Source organism: Gorilla gorilla, chromosome 20, assembly GCF_029281585.2.
Source record: "Gorilla gorilla gorilla isolate KB3781 chromosome 20, NHGRI_mGorGor1-v2.1_pri, whole genome shotgun sequence".
Classification (NCBI taxonomy): domain Eukaryota; kingdom Metazoa; phylum Chordata; class Mammalia; order Primates; family Hominidae; genus Gorilla; species Gorilla gorilla.
In genome coordinates this window covers 14,962,190-14,981,753 of record NC_073244.2, presented here as the reverse complement: position 1 = coordinate 14,981,753, position 19,564 = coordinate 14,962,190, and the positions used below count along the sequence as shown (strand labels likewise).

Sequence of the window (19,564 nt, the reverse complement as noted above, 5' to 3'; positions counted from 1 at the left end):
CACTCTCTCTCTCTCTTTTTTTTTTTTTTTTTTTTTACAGAGTCTTGCTCTGTCACCCAGGCTGGAGTGGAATGGTGTGATCTCGGCTCACTGCAACCTTTGCCTCCCAGGTTCACGTGATTCTCCTGCCTCAGCCTCCTAAGTAGCTGGGATTACAGGTGCATGCCACCATGCCTGGCTAAATTTTTGTATTTTTAGTGGAGACGGGGTTTCACCATGTTGGCCAGGCTGGTGTTGAACTCCTGACCTCAAGTGATCTACCCACCTTGGCCTCCCAAAGTGCTGGGATTATAGGCATGAGCCACCACGCCAGGCCCACTCTCTAAATTTTGACCACCCCGCCTTGAGTGGCCTTCTAGCACCCTAACCTCTGTCTAACCTCGGGAGCTTTGCACTAGCGATTCCTGGGGACCAGCTATGGTTGGCATCTTCTCAACTTTCTAATTTTTTTAAATTATTATTATTATTATTATTTTTTGAGATGGAGTCTCGCTCTGTCACCCAGGCTGGAGTGCAGTGGCACAATCTCGGCTCATTGCAACCTCTACCTCCCGGGTTCATGCAATTTTCCTGCCTCAGCCAGAAATTTTCTCAGTGGTCGAGATTGTGCCACTGCACTCCAGCCTGGGCAATGGAGCTAGGCTCCATCTCAAAAAAAAAAAAAAAAAAAAAAAAAAAAGATGGAAGTCGGGCATTCCTAACCCTTAATCCTGCCCTGTGATTCTGGAGTTATGAGATAGAACCTGGTGTTCCGTAATTTAAATTCCGCCTTCAGGCCTTATGTTTTGTGAGTCACAACACTGCAAACTTTTTACATGCTGTAGGCAGGATGTTCACTCTCCACTTCCTCACCGCTCTGCTCTAATCAATTCAACCATTTATGTGACATGCCTAACCCCTCTGGGCTTGTACGTATGTAACATGTATTACAAAGCAAGTCATTCCATGATCAATGCTGTCACTTTTTCTAGGTGCTTTCAAAATTTGTTCTTCATCATTGATTTTCAGTAGTTTGATTACGATGTGTCGGGGCATGGTTCTCTTTGAGTTTATCCTGCTTAAAGTGTTCTCAGCTTCTTGAGTCTCAAAGTGTTTATTTTCTGCTCTGATTCTTTCTCCCCTTTGGATCTCCAATGAAATGATGTTGCCCCAAGAGACCCTGAGGTTCTGTTCATTTTGTTATTTATCAATCTTTTTTCCTCTCCGAATTTCAGGTTTAATAATTTTTTCTTTCTTTTTTTTTTTTTTTGAGACGGAGTCTCGCTCTGTCACCCAGGCTGGAGTGTAGTGGCGCGATCTCGGCTCACTGCAAGCTCCGCCTCCTAGGTTCACGCCATTCTCCTGCCTCAGCCTCCGGAGTAGCTGGGATTACAGGCACCCGCCACCATGCCCGGCTAATTTTTTGTATTTTTTAGTAGAGACGGGGTTTCACAGTGTTAGCCAGGATGGTCTCAATCTCCTGACCTCGTGATCCGCCCGCCTCAGCCTCCCAAAGAGCTGGGATTACAGGCGTGAGCCACCGCACCCGGCCCAGGTTTAATAATTTTTATAGAATATTTTCACAATCACCAAGCCTTTTCTCTATCAGCTCCATTCTGCCCATCCATTGAATTCTTTTTATCTCAGTTACTTTATGTTTCAGTTCGAAAGTTTCTATTTGGTTAGATAGATAGATGTTATAACATATTATATGTTATATAAAAATATATTTATGGTTATACATATAACATATATGTTATATATAGTTATTTATATAGCCATAACTATATATAACCATATATATAGTTATATAAAACCGTATATATAGTTACCATATAGTAACCATATATATCAAACATATAGTTATATATATAGTGTCTCTCTATAGTTATATATATAGTTTCTATATCTGTAACTATATATAGTTATATATGTATGTTTCTCTGTATATAAATATGTATATTTCTATATATATAGTTATACAAATTATATATATAACTGGGAGATGTTGGTAAAGGATGGCATGAGGAAACCTGGAGCAGTCATGGTAATCCTCGCTCTGCTCCGAACTCCTCAAGAGCAGGAGAAGGGTCCTCCTCATTCTCCAGCCATGTTGACTTTGAGCAATTTACTTATCCTCTCAGTACCTCAGTTTCCTCACCTGCCAATTGAGGATAATAGTATCTCATAAATTGTTTGCAAATGTGAAATGCAACTCTATGTAAGAACACCTAGCACAGGGGCTACCAGGGAATTTGGTTTAACAAATATTTATCAGGCACCTATTCTGGGCTGGACAGGGGGGATAAGATGTTGACTAAGTCAAATGCAGTCCCTCCCCTCACCAAGTTTACAGTGTATTGGGCAAGACTGAAATGGAACAAGCAATTACAATTGACAATAAAAGACAACCAAGTTATTGAGCACTTACTATATGGCATGCCATATGCTATGTATTTTTTTATTTTTAACTTTTCATTTTGAAATAAATAATAAATATAAAGTAAATAATAATATAAATAAATAATAAATAACTTTTCATTTTGAAATAAATAATAAATAAATTCAGGAGATGTTGCGAAAATAGTGTAGCATTCCCCTGTATCCTTCACCCAGTTTCTCCCCAATGGCTACATCTTACATAACTCTAATACAATATCAAAAGCAGGAAACTGACATTGTTAAAATCCATTTTACTGGTTTTACACGCATGTGTGCATATGTGAGCTTGTGTATGTGCGTGTGTGTGCAGGCATGTGTGTGCATGCACGCATGTGTGGGCATATGTGCATGTGTGCATGCGTGTGTGCATGCGTGCATCTGTGTGCATGTGTGCACATGTGTGTGCGTCTGTGCACGTGTGTGCATGCATGTGTGTGTGCGTGTGTGTGGGTAGCCCTATGCAATTTTTATCACATGGGCATAGACCTATAATCACCACCACCATCAAGATTCAGAACTGTTCCATTCCCCCAAAGATTCCCCTCATGCTAGCCTTCATAATCATGCCCACTGAGCCCAACACTATTGCATAGAATAGCTTTTCTGCTCTCCATCTCCATCTCCGTCTCTACAATTTTATTTTGAAGATGTTATATAAATGGAAATGTACAACATGTAACCTTTGAAATTGGCTTCTTTTCCACTCAGTGTAATGCCCTGGAGATGTGCTCTTTTTAACAGTCATGTAACCTTCCTAATTTCCCTCCAAAATATCATTATGCCCCTCGCCGCCTTTTTTTTTTTTTTTTAGACAGACTCTCGCTCTGTCGCCCAGGCTGGAGTGCAGTGGTATAATCTCAGCTCACTGCAGTCTCCGTCTCCCGGGTTCAAGGGATTCCCCTGCCTCAGCCTCCCAAGTAGCCAGGATTACAAGTGCATGCCACCACGCCTCGCTAATTTTTGTATTTTTAGTCGAGACGGGGTTTCATTGTGTTGGCCAGGCTGGTCTCGAATTCCTGACCTCAAGTGATCTGCCCGCCTTGGCCTCCCAAAGTGCTGGGATTACAGGTGTGAGCCACCGCGCCCGGCCCATATTGCCCATTGTATTACAGCGGAAGAAACTGAGGTATGGACAGGTAACATGTCCATGGTCACTTGGCTGGTGAGGGGCAGAGAGGAGATTTGAAACCAAATCTGATTCACTAGTGTGGCCGTAACCACGGTAACTATGTCTCTCTACCATGTGGTCTCTTTATTAAAGGAAGGGCAAGTTCTGGGAGTTTTGGGAGTTTTGGGCTTGAGTGGGGAAGGGTAGCCAAGTAAAGCAGGTGAGAGAAGGTCTGCTTTAAGGACTGCTGTTTGATTTTTATTGTTGTTGTTCAGTGTTCAATGGGATTGAGTTGACTCTTTTTTCCCTTCTTGTTCCCCAAAGCATGAGACTGTTCCGGTCCTTTTCCCTTTTAACTTCTCAGCTAGAGTTTGTTAGGGCGGGTATGGGCACCTGGCAGAGTCTGAGACCTCAGCTTCCAGTAGTCACACGTTCTGACCCAATACACCTACCCTGGTCTCCTAACCTGCTTCTGGTCCCCTAACCTGCTTCTGGGCCCAGGTAGTGCATTTTAGGAACATCCCACTTTTCTCCTTACCTGGCTTTCCATTATCCGTCCAAACTAAAGCACCCACCTGTCTGCTTCAGACTCTTGCTTCAAGCACTCCGTCTGGGTCCTCAGAAATTGACTTAGAGTCAGTTCAGATCTGACTCAGGCATGACCTTCTTTTCTCCTTCCTTGCAGCAGCCACAGTCCCATTCATGGTGCCATTCACCCTCAACTTCACCATCACCAACCTGCAGTACGAGGAGGACATGCGGCACCCTGGTTCCAGGAAGTTCAACGCCACAGAGAGAGAACTGCAGGGTCTGGTGAGAGCCCCGCCCACCGTAATCCTCCCTCGCCCACTTAGACAAACCAGCCCACCTCACACTGCCTCGCCCACTGATGCCAGCCACGCCCACCTCATCCAACCCCAGCCACCTTTCCCTGCCCCACCCACTGATTTTAGCCAAGCCCACCTCACCCTACCCCGCCTACTGATGCCAGCCACGCCCACCTTTCCCTGCCCCGCCCACTGATTTCAGCCACGCCCACTTCACCCTGGTCCACCCCTCCAATGCCCCACTCTTCCTGGCTTCCCACAGCTGTTGTTTCTCACCTCCCCTCTCCTTCCTTGCAGCTCAAACCCTTGTTCAGGAATAGCAGTATGGAATACCTCTATTCAGGCTGCAGACTAGCCTCACTCAGGTGAGACCCTCCCTAAGAAAAACACAGCCCAACAGGTGAATATGACCCTAGTCTCTGGGCTCCCTGACTCTGTTCATACTTGGAACAACTATTGCCCATGGATACTACGCATCACCACCAGCAGCAGCAGATAACTATTCCTAAGACCCAAGGCACTGCATTATGTACTTTATATTTAATGCCTCATCAGTGCTTGCAACAGCCTCATGAAGCAGGAGCAGAAGGGGAAACTGAGGCCCAGGTTAAGTGGCTTGTGCCAGGACACACAAAGCAACTGCAGCACTTCAGGTTCTATATCCAAACTCCTATCCCTTAGGTGGCACTTCCTCCTCTGCTCCCATTATGAACTTGCAGCATGTGGAAAACCCCAATCTGACTTCCCTCTAAGGGAACTTGCCCAGAGAATCTAAGAGGGGAGGAAAGGAAGGCGTTCAGCCCTTACAGGCAGGAGGTCAGCTCCTGAGTGGCTCAGATGCAGCCACAGAGGGCCTGGCCGGTCTGAGGGTGACTGAGAGGCACCGAGGGCACTGTCCCTGAGTGCTGGAAAGGGCAGGTCTTTTAGGGTAGACAGCGGTTGATATCATTTCCTGCCTGGCATTCTCACCTTCCACACCTCTCTCACAGAATCTCCAAGTGTGGCTCTCCCAAGAGAGAGCATCAGTTAATCTACCTCCAGTTTCCTTTCCTTCCCAGGGGGAAGAGGGGACAGGGGGGCCCTAGTGGCTAAGAGCATTGGTGAACTCAGGCAGACCTCAGTTCTAAACGAACCCAGCTCTGCCATTTACTATCTGTGACTCTGAGCAAGTGCCTGAAGCCTTCTGTGCCCTATTTCCTGACATATTATATATATAAAATACATATATTATATATAGACATATATTTTATATACATATTGAGGCATATTTTATAAACATGTTTATAGACACATTTTTATATGCATATGTTATATACATATATAACATATGTCATATATAATGTATATATTATACATATTATTATATTGTATACATGTTATATATGTTATAGCATATATAGTACAAGTTATATATAATACATGCATTATGTTACATATAATGTATATGTTATATATGATATATTATATACAATTATATATTATATAAAACTTTTATATATAATTATATATTATATATAATATATAATTGTTATATATAAGTATATATTATAATTGTTATATATTATATAAAACATATAACATACATTATATATTGTTATATATAATATAATATATACATATATAACATATGTATAACTTTTATGTTATACATAATGTATATAACATATATGTGTATGTGTGATGTATATAACATATCTGACATTAACATATAACATATGATATAATATAACAATATTATGTTATAACATATAACATGTTATAATATAACAATATTATATGTTATAACATATACTATCTGTCATATGTAACATATACATTATATTTTATAAATCAGTTTAATATACATTATGTTACATATAATGTATGTTATATATGATATATATAATTATATATTATACATAATTGTTATATGTAATGTATACATTGTATTTGTTATGTATTATATGCAACATATAACATATACATTATGTATTGTTATATATAATGTAATATATACATATATAACATGTATAACTTATATGTTATATATAATGTATATAACATATATGTGTATGTGATGTGTATAACATCTGACATTAACATATAACATATGTTATAATATAACATTATATATGTTACATATATACATCATGTATAATAATATGTGTATATATAATATATTAAAGTATATAAGTATAAATACATATAATATTTAAATATATATTATATGTAGTATACATGTGGATACATACAACTACATATACCTAGTATATATTCTATATATAAAAGTCCATGAATTACAATGATTCAACTTATGATTTTTCAAACTTTGTGATAATGCCACAGCAATATGCATTCAGTAGAAAGCATACCTTCAACACCCATGCAACCATTCTGTCATTCACTTTCAGTACAGTATTCAATAGATTATATGAGATATTCAACAGTTTATTATAAAATAGGCTTTGTGTTAGGTGATTTTGCCCAAATGTAGGCTAATGTAAGGGTTCAGAGCATATTTAAGGTAGGATAGGCTAACCTATCATGTTCTGTAGGTTAGGTATAGTTGATTTTTATTTTTATTTTTATTTTTGAGACAGAGTCTTGCTCTGTCACCCAGACTGGAATGCACTGGTGCGATCATAGCTCACTGCAGCCTCGAACTCCTGGGCTCAAGTGATCCTCCTACCTCAGCCTCCTGAGTAGCTGGGACTACAGGTGTGTGCCACCACACCTGCCTATTTTTTTTTAAATTTTTTTTTGTGGAGAGGAGGGTCTTGCCATGTTGCCCAGGTGGCCTTGAACTCCTGGGCTCAAAGAATCTTCCCACCTTGGCCTCCCAAAATCCTGGGATTACAGGTGTGAGCCATCACGCCCGGCTACAGGGCATTTTTGACTTATGACATTTTCAGTTCACAATGGATTTGTCAGGGCTGGGCATGATGGCTCACACCTGTCATCCCAGCACTTTGGGAGGCTGAGGCAGGTGGATCACTTGAGGCCAGGAGTTTGAGACCAGGCTGCCCAAATGGCAAAATCTTGTCTCTACTAAAAATACAAAAATTAGCCAGACGTGGTGTGACAACTGTAGTTCCAGCTACTCGGGAGACTAAAGCGTGAGAATCACTTGAACTTAGGAGATGGAAGTTACAGTGAGTCAAGATCACACCACTGCACTCCAGCCTGGATGACAGAGCAAGACTCTTGTCTCCAAAAAACAAAAAACAGGCTGGGTGCATGGCTCATGCCTGTAATCCCAGCACTTTGGGAAGCTGAGGCAGGTGTATCACCTGAGGTCAGTAGTTCAAGATCAGCTTGGCAAACATGGAGAAAACCCATCTCTACTAAAAATACAAAAATTAGCTGGGTGTGGTGGTGGGTACCTGTAGTCCCAGCTACTCGGGAGGCTGAGGCAGGAGAATGGATTGAACCTGGGAGGCAGAGGTTGCAGTGAGCAGAGATCACACCATTGAACTCCAGCCTGGGCAACAGAGTGAGACTCCATCTCCAAAAACAAAAGAAAACAAAAACCAAAAAATAAAATAAAAAACATGGGTTTATCAGGACATAATACCATCATGAGTCAAGAAGCATCTAAATGTACATGGTAGTTATATAAAAATAGTTATATAGTTATATACAATAGTTATATATAAACCAGTTTAATATATGTTAGGTAGAGGTATATGGTAGTTATATAAAAAATAGTTATATAATAGTTATAGAGTTATATAATTATATAAAATAGTTATATATAAACCAGTTTAATATATGTTAGGTAGAGGTATAATAATATATATTGTATATACTATATAATATAATAATGTATAAAATGCAAAATGATATATATTTCTATATTAAGTTTATATTTACAGATCTACATTTTATATATTTTATGTTATATACAATTGTGTCATACATAATATAATTAGTATAGTACTGACTTGGGGAATTGAGCAGTACCAACCCATAGGGATGTTTGAGGATGAAAATATGTGATTATGAATACAAAATGCTGGGCCTGCTGCATAGGAAGTATTTAATAAATGGTAGTTGTTACTATAAAGTAGTTCCTACTATAGAGCTACTCACAACCCTGGGACATAGGGAAAGAGCCCGTTTCCCTCTAATCACTCAATAGTGGGTGGCTAGGTAGGTGAGTCCACGTCCTGTGGCCGGGAACAGGTGCTGAGACATGAAGACCTTCTGACTGCATGTTGGACCAGCCACAGTTTCAGACGGACCAGCCAAAAAGGGCATTTTCCCCAAGCCATTTAGCTCCCTTGAGTCTCACAACAAATCTCCTAGCCCTGCTGGTCCATAGGATCTAGAGAGGATGACTTGAACCTTCTGATCCCACCATTTGAAAACGCCATGCTGTGGGCACCAGTAGGAGGGCCACTGCTATGTGCACCAGTACAAGGGCCACTGCCATGGATTACAGATTAACCCTAAGTATAGCTTTCGCACACCTAGTACTTTAGGAGGCTTATTCGTGGCCGTGCAGATCCCTGGCATTACTATCCTAGGATCCTACACCAAGCAAAGCAGGAGCTGCCCCTCCTCATAAACCCATAAGCCCTCCTCTTGAGCAAAGCAGCTGGGAAGGCCAGAAGTTATTCAAGCTCCCCTCTGCCCCAGTTCCAAAGACAGACAGCTCAAGCCTACATGCAGCAAACCCTATAAAAGTGTCACCTCTTGGCATTTCTGCCATGGTAATGCTTTCTGCTTCCACTAATAAACTAATAATCCTAGTAATTTGTTTATGGTGGGCATCTCTCTGATGAGAACCACATTCTTTTTTTTTTTTTTTTGAGATAGAGTCTCACTCTGTTGCCCAGACTGGAGTGCAGTGGCGTGATCTCGGCTCACTGTAACCTTTGGCTCCTAGGTTCAAGCAATTCTCCTGCCTCAGCCTCCCAAGTAGCTGGGACTGCAGGCACGTACCACCATGCCCAGCTAATTTTTGTATTTTTAGTTGAGACGGGGTTTCACCATGTTAGCCAGGATGGTCTCAATCTCTTGACCTCATGATCCACCTGCCTTGGCCTCCCAAAGTGTTGGGATTACAGGCATGAGCCAGCATGCCCGGCCTGAGAGCCACATTCTTGTTAACCACAATTTCCCCAGAGTCCGCATTAGGGGTTGACAAAGAGTGGAAAGGAAGGACAAAAGGATGGAGAGGTGGATGGACTAAGCATATGTAGGTTCTTACCCAGGCCAGAGAAGGATAGCTCAGCCACGGCAGTGGATGCCATCTGCACACATCGCCCTGACCCTGAAGACCTCGGACTGGACAGAGAGCGACTGTACTGGGAGCTGAGCAATCTGACAAATGGCATCCAGGAGCTGGGCCCCTACACCCTGGACCGGAACAGTCTCTATGTCAATGGTGAGCAGCTGTGATGTGGTTGGAGGCTCTTCCTCCTTGCTGAGCAGCCTGTAATCTCTGGCTTGAGGTCACACTCACTGTCAGGCAACTGAAAATTTGGTCCTGTGCTCTACATGGGATGACTAATTTCCGGACTTCATGGTATCTTTTTTTTTTTTTTTTTTTGAGATGGAGTCTCACTCTGTCACCAGGCTGAGGTGCAGCGGCATGATCTCAGCTCACTGCAACCTCCGCCTCCCGGATTCAAGCAATTCTCCTGCCTCAGCCTCCTGAGTAGCTGGGACTACAGGTGCATGCCACCACACCCAGCTAATTTTTGTATTTTTAGTAGAGACAGGGTTTCACCATGTTGGCCAGGATGGTCTCAATCTCTTGACCTTGTAATCCACCTTGCCTTGGCCTCCCAAAGTACTGGGATTACAGGCTTGAGCCACCACACCTGGCCAGGACTTCATGGTTTCTTCATCATCATGGAATGAATTCCATCAGGGCATTCTTCCCTGATGTGAGGGCACTGATAGGAAATCTTTAATGGTCCCTGCTGCATGAAACTCCTTCCATTGCACCAGGGTAGCCCTGACCCCTATTTGGTCCCCCACATCTCCTTGTAACTTACCCACACTCCTCCCTCCTTCTCTATGCAGGTTTCACCCATCGAAGCTCTATGCCCACCACCAGCAGTGAGTATTCAACTCATGTCCACATGCCCATGATCCTACACCAAGCAAAGCAGGAGCTGCCCCTCCTCATAAACCCATAAGTCCTCCTCTTGAGCAAAGCAGCTGGGAAGGCAGAAGTTATTCAAGCTCCCCTCTGCCCTAGTTTCAAAGACAGACTCAGCTCAAGCCCACATGCAGCAAACCCTATAAAAGTCTCACCTCTTGGCATTTCTGCTATGGTAATGCTTTCTGCTCTCACTAATGAGGACTTCTCCTCAGCTCCTGGGACCTCCACAGTGGATGTGGGAACCTCAGGGACTCCATCCTCCAGCCCCAGCCCCACGAGTAAGTACCAGTCAATGGCATCTCTATTAGAGCATGCTATCTCTGTCATTTTTACTCAGATGAAGATGGAAAATCATAGCAAATCTACTGATAGTGAGTGGACCAATGAAATTTGTTGGCAACCTAGTGTGTACCAGATCCTAGAGATACAGGAGGGAAAACAAAACCAATATAAAATTTCTGCTCTCAGTGAGCTTGTATTCTTGTCATGATGATGATGTTGGTGGTGGTGCTGTTGATGACCATGATGATGATGATGATGATGATGATGCTGGTGATACTGTTGATGATGGTGATAGTGATGTTGATGACAATGATGATGTTGATGATGATGAAGAAAATGATGCTGGTGATGGTGGGGGGGTTATTATGGTAATAATGATATGTTGAGTGTGACGATGATGGTGGTGGTGTTGATGATGATGATTATTATTATGCTAGTGACATTGATGATGGTAATGGTGATATCGATGACAATGACAATGATGGTGATGAGGATGATGTAGGTGATGGCGGTGGGGTTATGATGGTAATGATGTGTTGAATGTGATGATGGTGATGATGATGTTTGTGGTTCATGATGGGGATTGTCATGGTGGTGCTGGTGGTACTTGTGATGACAATAATGATAATAATAATGATGACAATGATAGTGATGATGGTGATGGTGATAATAAAGATAACAGATATCACCTTACAATATTGAGCACTAAATATGTACCAAGAGCTATGCTCAGTATCTAACTACTATTATATAATCTACTTTAGAAAATGAATTGTATCATAGATAAGAAAGGCGTGGAAAATATTTATTATGTCACTCAATTTAATTGCTGCATATGGTTATTACAAAGTGCTATTCTCTCTACTTTGAACATAATGTTTATTTCACACTCACACTACAGCTGCTGGCCCTCTCCTGATGCCGTTCACCCTCAACTTCACCATCACCAACCTGCAGTACGAGGAGGACATGCGTCGCACTGGCTCCGGGAAGTTCAACACCACAGAGAGGGTCCTGCAGGGTCTGGTTAGTGCCCTGCCCTCCACACTCTGCCCTGCTCTCCACACTCTGCCCTGCTCATGATACCCAGTCCCTCTTACATCATCCATGCCAGGGCAATGGAAGAATATCACACCCAACTCACTCTTACCCCAAGAGATGCAAGACTCAGCAGGGAGTGGTGGCTCACGCCTGTAATACCAGCACTTTGGGAGGCCAAGGCCAGTGGATCACCTGAGGTCAGGAGTTTGTGACCAGCCTGGCCAACATGGTGAAACCTCATCTCTACTAAAATACAAAAATTAGCCAAGCATGGTGGTGCATGCCTGTAATCCCAGCTACTTGGGAGGGTGAGGCAAGAGAATCACTGAATCAAGGAGGCAGAGGTTGCAGTGAGTCAAGATCATGCCACTTTACTCCAGCCTAGGCAAAAAAGCGAAACTCCATCTCACAAAAAAAAAGAAAAAAAGATAAAAAGAGAGAGATGCAAGCCTCCCCCACCGAGGCCAGCCCTGCCCACCTCACTTCTGCCTGGCTCTTACATAAAACTTAGCCCTCCTACTCACCGCCCTCTCCCTCCTCCACAGCTCAAGCCCTTGTTCAAGAACACGAGTGTTGGCCCTCTGTACTCTGGCTGCAGATTGACCTTGCTCAGGTGAGAACTTAGAATTTCCAGCCTGGCTGCCCCACTTGTACTCACTCCAAAAGACTTTGCACTGCTTCCTTGCTGCACTTCCTAGGGATATCCTCACCAAAGGTGGAATTCAGGAGTCACAGGCTTCAGGATCAGTGTGTTTCCTGACAGTAATACCGCTACCCTCCACCTCAACAGAGAAAATCTGCATGGCCCATCATCAGGATTGAGCCTCTCCCTTTATCATCCCTCTGAATTCCCTCCATTCCCTGTGCCTCCCTTTCCTTTACATGTTAAATTCTGTCCCCAGGATTTCTTTCAGGACAATCATGCCTCATCCATGTGATTTCATCCTCATTTCGAGCTCTTCACTGGGCTCAAGTCCGGCTCTCCTGTCCCATCCATGAAAATGTCAGTTTCATCTTGTCATTGTATCCATGACTCCGCTCACAGTCCTCAGCAAGCCAATAGTCCATGCACTAAGAGTTGATGTGGCTTCTCACCTCTTTCCCAGGTTTCTCATTTCTCTGGTCCTTGCTGTCCTTCCCTCAGCAATCGCAAGAGCCTTCCTAGATAATCTTTTCATTGTCATTTTTCCCACTGACCCTCCCCAGGCCCGAGAAAGATGGGGCAGCCACTGGAGTGGATGCCATCTGCACCCACCGCCTTGACCCCAAAAGCCCTGGACTCAACAGGGAGCAGCTGTACTGGGAGCTAAGCAAGCTGACCAATGGCATTGAAGAGCTGGGCCCCTACACCCTGGACAGGAACAGTCTCTATGTCAATGGTGAGTGGTTGTGATGTGGTTGAAATCTCTTCCCCCTTGCTGGGCAGCCTCTAATCTCTAACTAGAGGTCACACTCCCTGCCTGGCCTTTGAAAATTCTGTTATATGCTCTACATGGGATGACTAAGGGCTGGACTTCATGGTTTCCTTACCATCATGGACTGTGTTCCCTCAGGGCATTCTTTCCTGATGTGAGGATGCTGATAAGAAATCTTCAATGGTCCCTGTACCATGAAACTCGGTTCATTGCACCAGGGTAGCATTGACCTCCATTTGGTCCCCCGCCTCTCCTTGTCTCTTACCCACTCTCCTCCCTCCTTCTCTATGCAGGTTTCACCCATCAGAGCTCTGTGTCTATCACCAGCAGTGAGTATTCAACTCATATCCACATGCCTCGGTTCCTACACCAAGAGGAGCAGGAGCTGGCCCCTCCTCATAAACCCATTAAGTCCTCTTCATAAGCAAAGGATTTAGGAGGGCAGAAGTTATTTAAGTGCCCGTCTGCCCAGCTCAAGAGACCGACCCAGCTCAAGCTACACATGCAACAAACCCCATAAATAGTCTCCCCTCTTGCCATTTCTGCCAAGAGAGTGCTTTCTGCTTTCACTGATGAAAACTTTTCCTCAGCTCCTGGGACCTCCACAGTGGATCTTGGAACCTCAGGGACTCCATCCTCCCTCTCCAGCCCCACAAGTAAGTATCAGTCAATGACATCTCTTTGAGAGCATACCTGATTAGTGTAAACATCTCTGTCATTTTCACTCAAATAAAGATGGAAAATCATAGTAAATCTAGTGATACTGAGTGGACAAATTTGTTTGTTTGTTTGTTTGTGTTTTCTCATCCTTTTCACTTTTTTTTATTATACTTTAAGTTTTAGGGTACATGTGCACAATGTGCAGTTTAGTTACACATGTATACATGTGCCATGCTGGTGTGCTGCACCCATTAACTCATCATTTAGCATTAGGTATATCTCCTAATGCTATCCCTCCCCCCTCCCCCCACCCCGCAACAGTCCCCAGAGTGTGATGTTCCCCTTCCTGTGTCCACGTGTTCTCATTGTTCAATTCCCACTTATGAGTGAGAACATGCGGTGTTTGGTTTTTTGTCCTTGCGATAGTTTACTGAGAATGATGATTTCCAATTTCATCCATGTCCCTACAGAGACATGAACTCATCATTTTTTATGGCTGCATAGTATTCCGTGGTGTGTATGTGCCACATTTTCTTAATCCAGTCTATCATTGTTGGACATTTGGGTTGGTTCCAAGTCTTTGCTATTGTGAATAATGCCGCAATAAATATACGTGTGCATGTGTCTTTATAGCAGCATGATTTATAATCCTTTGGGTATATACCCAGTAATGGGATGGCTGGGTCAAATGGTATTTCTAGTTCCAGATCCCTGAGGAATCGCCACACTGACTTCCACAATGGTTGAACTAGTTTACAGTCCCACCAACAGTGTAAAAGTGTTCATATTTCTCCACATCCTCTCCAGCACCTGTTGTTTCCTGACTTTTTAATGATCGCCATTCTAACTGGTGTGAGATGGTATCTCATTGTGGTTTTTATTTGCATTTCTCTGATGGCCAGTGATGTTGAGCATTTTTTCATGTGTTTTTTGGCTGCATAAATGTCTTCTTTTGAGAAGTGTCTGTTCATGTCCTTCGCCGACTTTTTGATGGGGTTGTTTGCTTTTTTCTTGTAAATTTGTTTGAGTTCATTGTAGATTCTGGATATTAGTCCTTTGTCAGATGAGTAGGTTGTGAAAATTTTCTCCCATTTTATATGTTGCCTGTTCACTCTGATGGTAGTTTCCTTTGCTGTGCAGAAGCTCTTTAGTTTAATTAGATCCGATTTGTCAATTTTAGCTTTTGTTGCCATTGCTTTTGGTGTTTTAGACATGAAGTCCTTGCTCATGCCTATGTCCTGAATGGTAATGCCTAGGTTTTCTTCTAGGGTTTTTATGGTTTTAGGTCTAATGTTTAAGTCTTTAATCCATCTTGAATTAATTTTTGTATAAGGTGTAAGTAAGGGTTCCAGTTTCAGCTTTCTACATACAGCTAGCCAGTTTTCCCAGCACCATTTATTAAATAGGGAATCCTTTCCCCATTGCTCAGGTTTGTCAAAGATCAGATAGTTGTAGATATGTGGCATTATTTCTGAGGGCTCTGTTCTATTCCATTGATCTATATCTCTGTTTTGGTACCAGTACCATGCTGTTTTGGTTGCTGTAGCCTTGTAGTATAGTTTGAAGTCAGGTAGCATGATGCCTCCAGCTTTGTTCTTTTGGCTTAGGATTGACTTGGTGATGTGGGCTCTTTTTTGGTTCCATATGAACTTTAAAGTAGTTTTTTCCAATTCTGTGAAGAAAGTCATTGGTAGCTTGATGGGGATGGCATTGAATCTATAAATTACCCTGTTCAGTATGGCCATTTTCACGATATTGATTCTTCCTACCCATGAGCATGGAATGTTCTTCCATTTGTTTGTATCCTCTTTTATTTCATTGAGCAGTGGTTTGTAGTTCTCCTTGAAGAGGTCCTTTACGTCCCTTGTAAGTTGCATTCCTAGGTATTTTATTCTCTTTGAAGCAATTATGAATGGGAGTTCACTTATGATTTGGTTCTGTGTTTGCCTGTTATTGGTGTATAAGAATGCTTGTGACAAATTTGTTTTGGCCACCTACTGTGTACCAGACCCCAGGAATACAGTAAAAAAAGAAAATCAATTAAAAAAAATCTATGCCCTCAGTGAGCTTGTATTCTTGTGATGATGATGATGGTGGTGGTAGTTACGATGGTAATGATGATGTGTTGAGTGGGATGATGATGATGGTGGTGGTGACATTGTTTATGATGATGATGATGATGATGGTCATACTGTTGATGATGGCAGTAGTGATGTTGATGATGATGGTGATGGTGATGAGGATGATGCTGGTGATGGTAGAGGAGGTTATGATGGTAATTATGATGTATTGAGTGTGATGATGATAGTGATAGTGTTGCTGTTTATAATGATGATAGTGGTGATCTTGATGATGGTGGTGGTGATGTTGATGACAATGATGATGGTGATGAGGATGATGCAGGTGATGGTGGTGGAGGTTGTGATGGTAATGATGTCGTATTGAGTGTGATGGTGATGATGATGGTGGTAGTGTTGCTGTTTATAATGATGATGGTGGTGATCTTGATGATGGTGGGGGTGATGTTGATGACAATGATGATGGTGATGAGGATGATGCAGGTGATGGTGGTGGAAGTTGTGATGGTAATGATGTCGTATTGAGTGTGATGGTGATGATGATGGTGGTAGTGTTGCTGTTTATAATGATCATGATAATGATAGTGTTGATGTTGATGGTGGTGGTGATGTCGATGACAATGATGATGATGGTGATAAGGATGATTCAGGTGATGGTGGTGGGGTTATGATGGTAATGATGATGTGTTGAGAGTGATGATGTTTGTGGTGGTCATGATGGGGATTATCATGGTGGTGATGATGATAATAATGATGGTGATGGTGACAATGATGGTGGTGATGATGACGATGATGATAATAAAGTTAACAGAAAATGTCAGACAGTATTGAGCAATAAATATTCACCAACAGCTATGCTAAGCATCTGCTATTATATAATATACTTTTATAAAAATAAATTATATTATTATAGGCAAGAGAGGCATGGAAAATATTTTGTCACTCAATTTAAATTCTGCATATATTGAAAGATAAGTCTATTGCAAACTCCTATTTTCTCTGCTTTGAACATAGTGTTTATTTCCCATTCCAGTTATGGCTGCTGGCCCTCTCCTGGTACCATTCACCCTCAACTTCACCATCATCAACCTGCAGTATGGGAAGGACACGGGTCACCCTGGCTCCAGGAAGTTCAACACCACAGAGAGGGTCCTGCAGGGTCTGGTGAGAGCCCCACCCACTTTACTCCTGCCCCATCCCAGATACATCATCTATGCCAGGGCTATGGAAGAAGATTGTATCCATCTCACCCTTGCCCACAAGAGATGCAAGCCCTGCTCACTGAGGCCAGCCATGCCCACTGGTGCCTGCTCCACCCACCTGACTTCTGCCCCACACACATGCACCTTAGCCCTCCTACTCACTTTCCTCTCGCTCCTCCACAGCTTGGTCCCATATTCAAGAACACCAGTGTTGGCCCTCTGTACTCTGGCTGCAGACTGACCTCTCTCAGGTGAGACCTTAGAAGATCCAGCCTGGCTGCCCCAGTTGTTCCCACTCCAGTAGATTTTGCACTGCTTCCTTGCTGCACCTCCTAGGGATATCCTCACCAAAAGGGGAATTCAGGAGTCACTGGCTTCTGGACCAATGTGTTTCCTGATAGTAACACTCGCACACCTCACCTCAACAGGGAGAATCTGCATGGTCCATCATCAGGATTGAGCCTCTATCCTGATCATCCCTCTGAATTCCCTGCCCCTCCCTTTCATTTAGGTGTTAAATTCTGTCCCCAGAATTTCTCTCAAGACAATCATGCCTCATCCAAGTGCTTTCATCCCTGTTTCCAGCTCCTCACTGGTCTCAAGTCTGGGCTCTTCTGTCCCCATGCTATGAGAATGCAGGTTTCACCTTGCACTTTTATAAGCATGGTTGTATCTGTGACTCTGTGCACAGTCCCAAGCAAGCCAGTAGTCCATGCACTCAGAGAATCTAAGTGTAGCTTCTCACCTCTTTCCCAGGTTTCTCATTTCCTCTGGTTCTTTACTGTCTTTCCATCAGCAGTCTCAAGACACAACCTAGGTAATCTTTTCATAGTCATTCTCCCCACCTACCTTCCCCAGGTCCGAGAAGGATGGAGCAGCCACTGGAGTGGATGCCATCTGCACCCATCATCTTGACCCCAAAAGCCCTGGACTCAACAGAGAGCAGCTGTACTGGGAGCTGAGCCAACTGACCAATGGCATCAAAGAGCTGGGCCCCTACACCCTGGACAGGAACAGTCTCTATGTCAATGGTGAGCAGCTGTGATGTGGTTGGAGTCTTTTCCTTCTAGAGTCTGGGAAGAATCTAATCTCTGGCTTGAAGTCACACTCCCTGCCTGGCCATTGAATATTCTGTCATGTGGTGTACATGGGATGACTAAGTTCTGGACTTCACAGTTTCTTCATTGTCGTGAACTGTGTTCCCTCAGGGCACTCTTCCCTGTTGTGAGGATACTGATAGGAATTCTTTAATGGCCCCAGTCCCATGAAACTCATTGTCCCATGAAACTCATTTAATTGCATTGGGATTGCCATGACCCTTATTGTGTCCCTCATATCTCCTTAATGCTTACCAAGTCTCCTCCCTCCTTCTCTATGCAGGTTTCACCCATCGGACCTCTGTGCCCACCACCAGCAGTGAGTATTCAACTCATGTCCACATGCCCCTGATCCTACATTAAGTGGAGCAGGAGCTGGCCCCTCCTCTTAAACCCATAAGTCCTCCTCTTGAGCAAAGGAGCTGGGAAGGCAGAAGTTATTGAAGCTCCCTTCCACCCTAGCTCCAAAGACAGGCCCAGCTCATGCCCGTATGCAGCAGACCTCATAATAGTCTACCTTCTTGCCATTTCTGCCATGAGATTATTTTCTGCTTTCACTGATGAGCACTTTTTCTCAGCTCCTGGGACCTCCACAGTGGACCTTGGAACCTCAGGGACTCCATTCTCCCTCCCAAGCCCTGCAAGTAAGTACTAGTCAATGGCATCTCCCTTAGATTATGCCTGATGAGTGTGAACATCTGTGCCATTTTCACTCAAATGAAAATAGAAAATCATAGTAAATCTAGTGATACTGAGTGAACCAAAAAAATTTATTGGCCACTTACAGTGTACCAGACCTTAGAGATACAAGGAAAAGAAAACTAATAAAAGCACCTCTGCCCTCAGTGAGCTTGTGTTCATGTGATGATGGTGGTGGTGGTTATGATAGTAATAATGACATGTTGAGTGTGATGATGATTGATGATGATGGTGATGCTGTTGATGATGATGGTGGTGATGTTACTGGCAATGATGATGATGGACATAAGGATGTTGTCAGTGATGGTTGTGAAGGTTATGATGGTAATGATGGTGTCTGGAGTGTGATGATGATGATGGTGCTGTTTATGATGGTGAAAATGATAGCAACAATCATGATGGCCAGCCATCATAAATATAACAGATAACATCAGACAATATTGAGCACTGAATATGCATGATTAGCTATGCTCAGCATCTAACTACTATTATATAACATACTTTCATAAAAATAAATTGTATTATTATAGGCAAGGGAGACATGGTAAATATTTTGTCTCTCAATTTAAATTTTGCACATGTTTAAAGATAAGTCTATTCTAAACCCCTATTTCTTGACTTTGAACATAGTGTTTAT

The 19,564-nt window shown here is 43.0% G+C and overlaps 1 protein-coding gene across 2 annotated transcripts in view; it reads left to right on the top strand.

Moving 5' to 3' along the window:
- The window catches only part of MUC16 (mucin 16, cell surface associated), a 235,240-nt gene that overhangs the window by 145,257 nt on the left and 70,419 nt on the right, over positions 1-19,564 (top strand). For both annotated transcript variants that reach the window (XM_055371568.2, XM_055371569.2), the window contains 15 exons: positions 4,215-4,342; positions 4,654-4,721; positions 9,555-9,727; positions 10,372-10,407; positions 10,666-10,731; positions 11,637-11,761; positions 12,322-12,389; positions 12,983-13,155; positions 13,485-13,520; positions 13,782-13,847; positions 16,963-17,093; positions 17,315-17,382; positions 17,990-18,162; positions 18,512-18,547; positions 18,807-18,872. In XM_055371568.2, the coding sequence (XP_055227543.1) occupies positions 4,215-4,342; positions 4,654-4,721; positions 9,555-9,727; positions 10,372-10,407; positions 10,666-10,731; positions 11,637-11,761; positions 12,322-12,389; positions 12,983-13,155; positions 13,485-13,520; positions 13,782-13,847; positions 16,963-17,093; positions 17,315-17,382; positions 17,990-18,162; positions 18,512-18,547; positions 18,807-18,872 (1,413 nt within the window). The remainder of the gene's footprint in view (positions 1-4,214; positions 4,343-4,653; positions 4,722-9,554; positions 9,728-10,371; positions 10,408-10,665; positions 10,732-11,636; positions 11,762-12,321; positions 12,390-12,982; positions 13,156-13,484; positions 13,521-13,781; positions 13,848-16,962; positions 17,094-17,314; positions 17,383-17,989; positions 18,163-18,511; positions 18,548-18,806; positions 18,873-19,564) is intronic.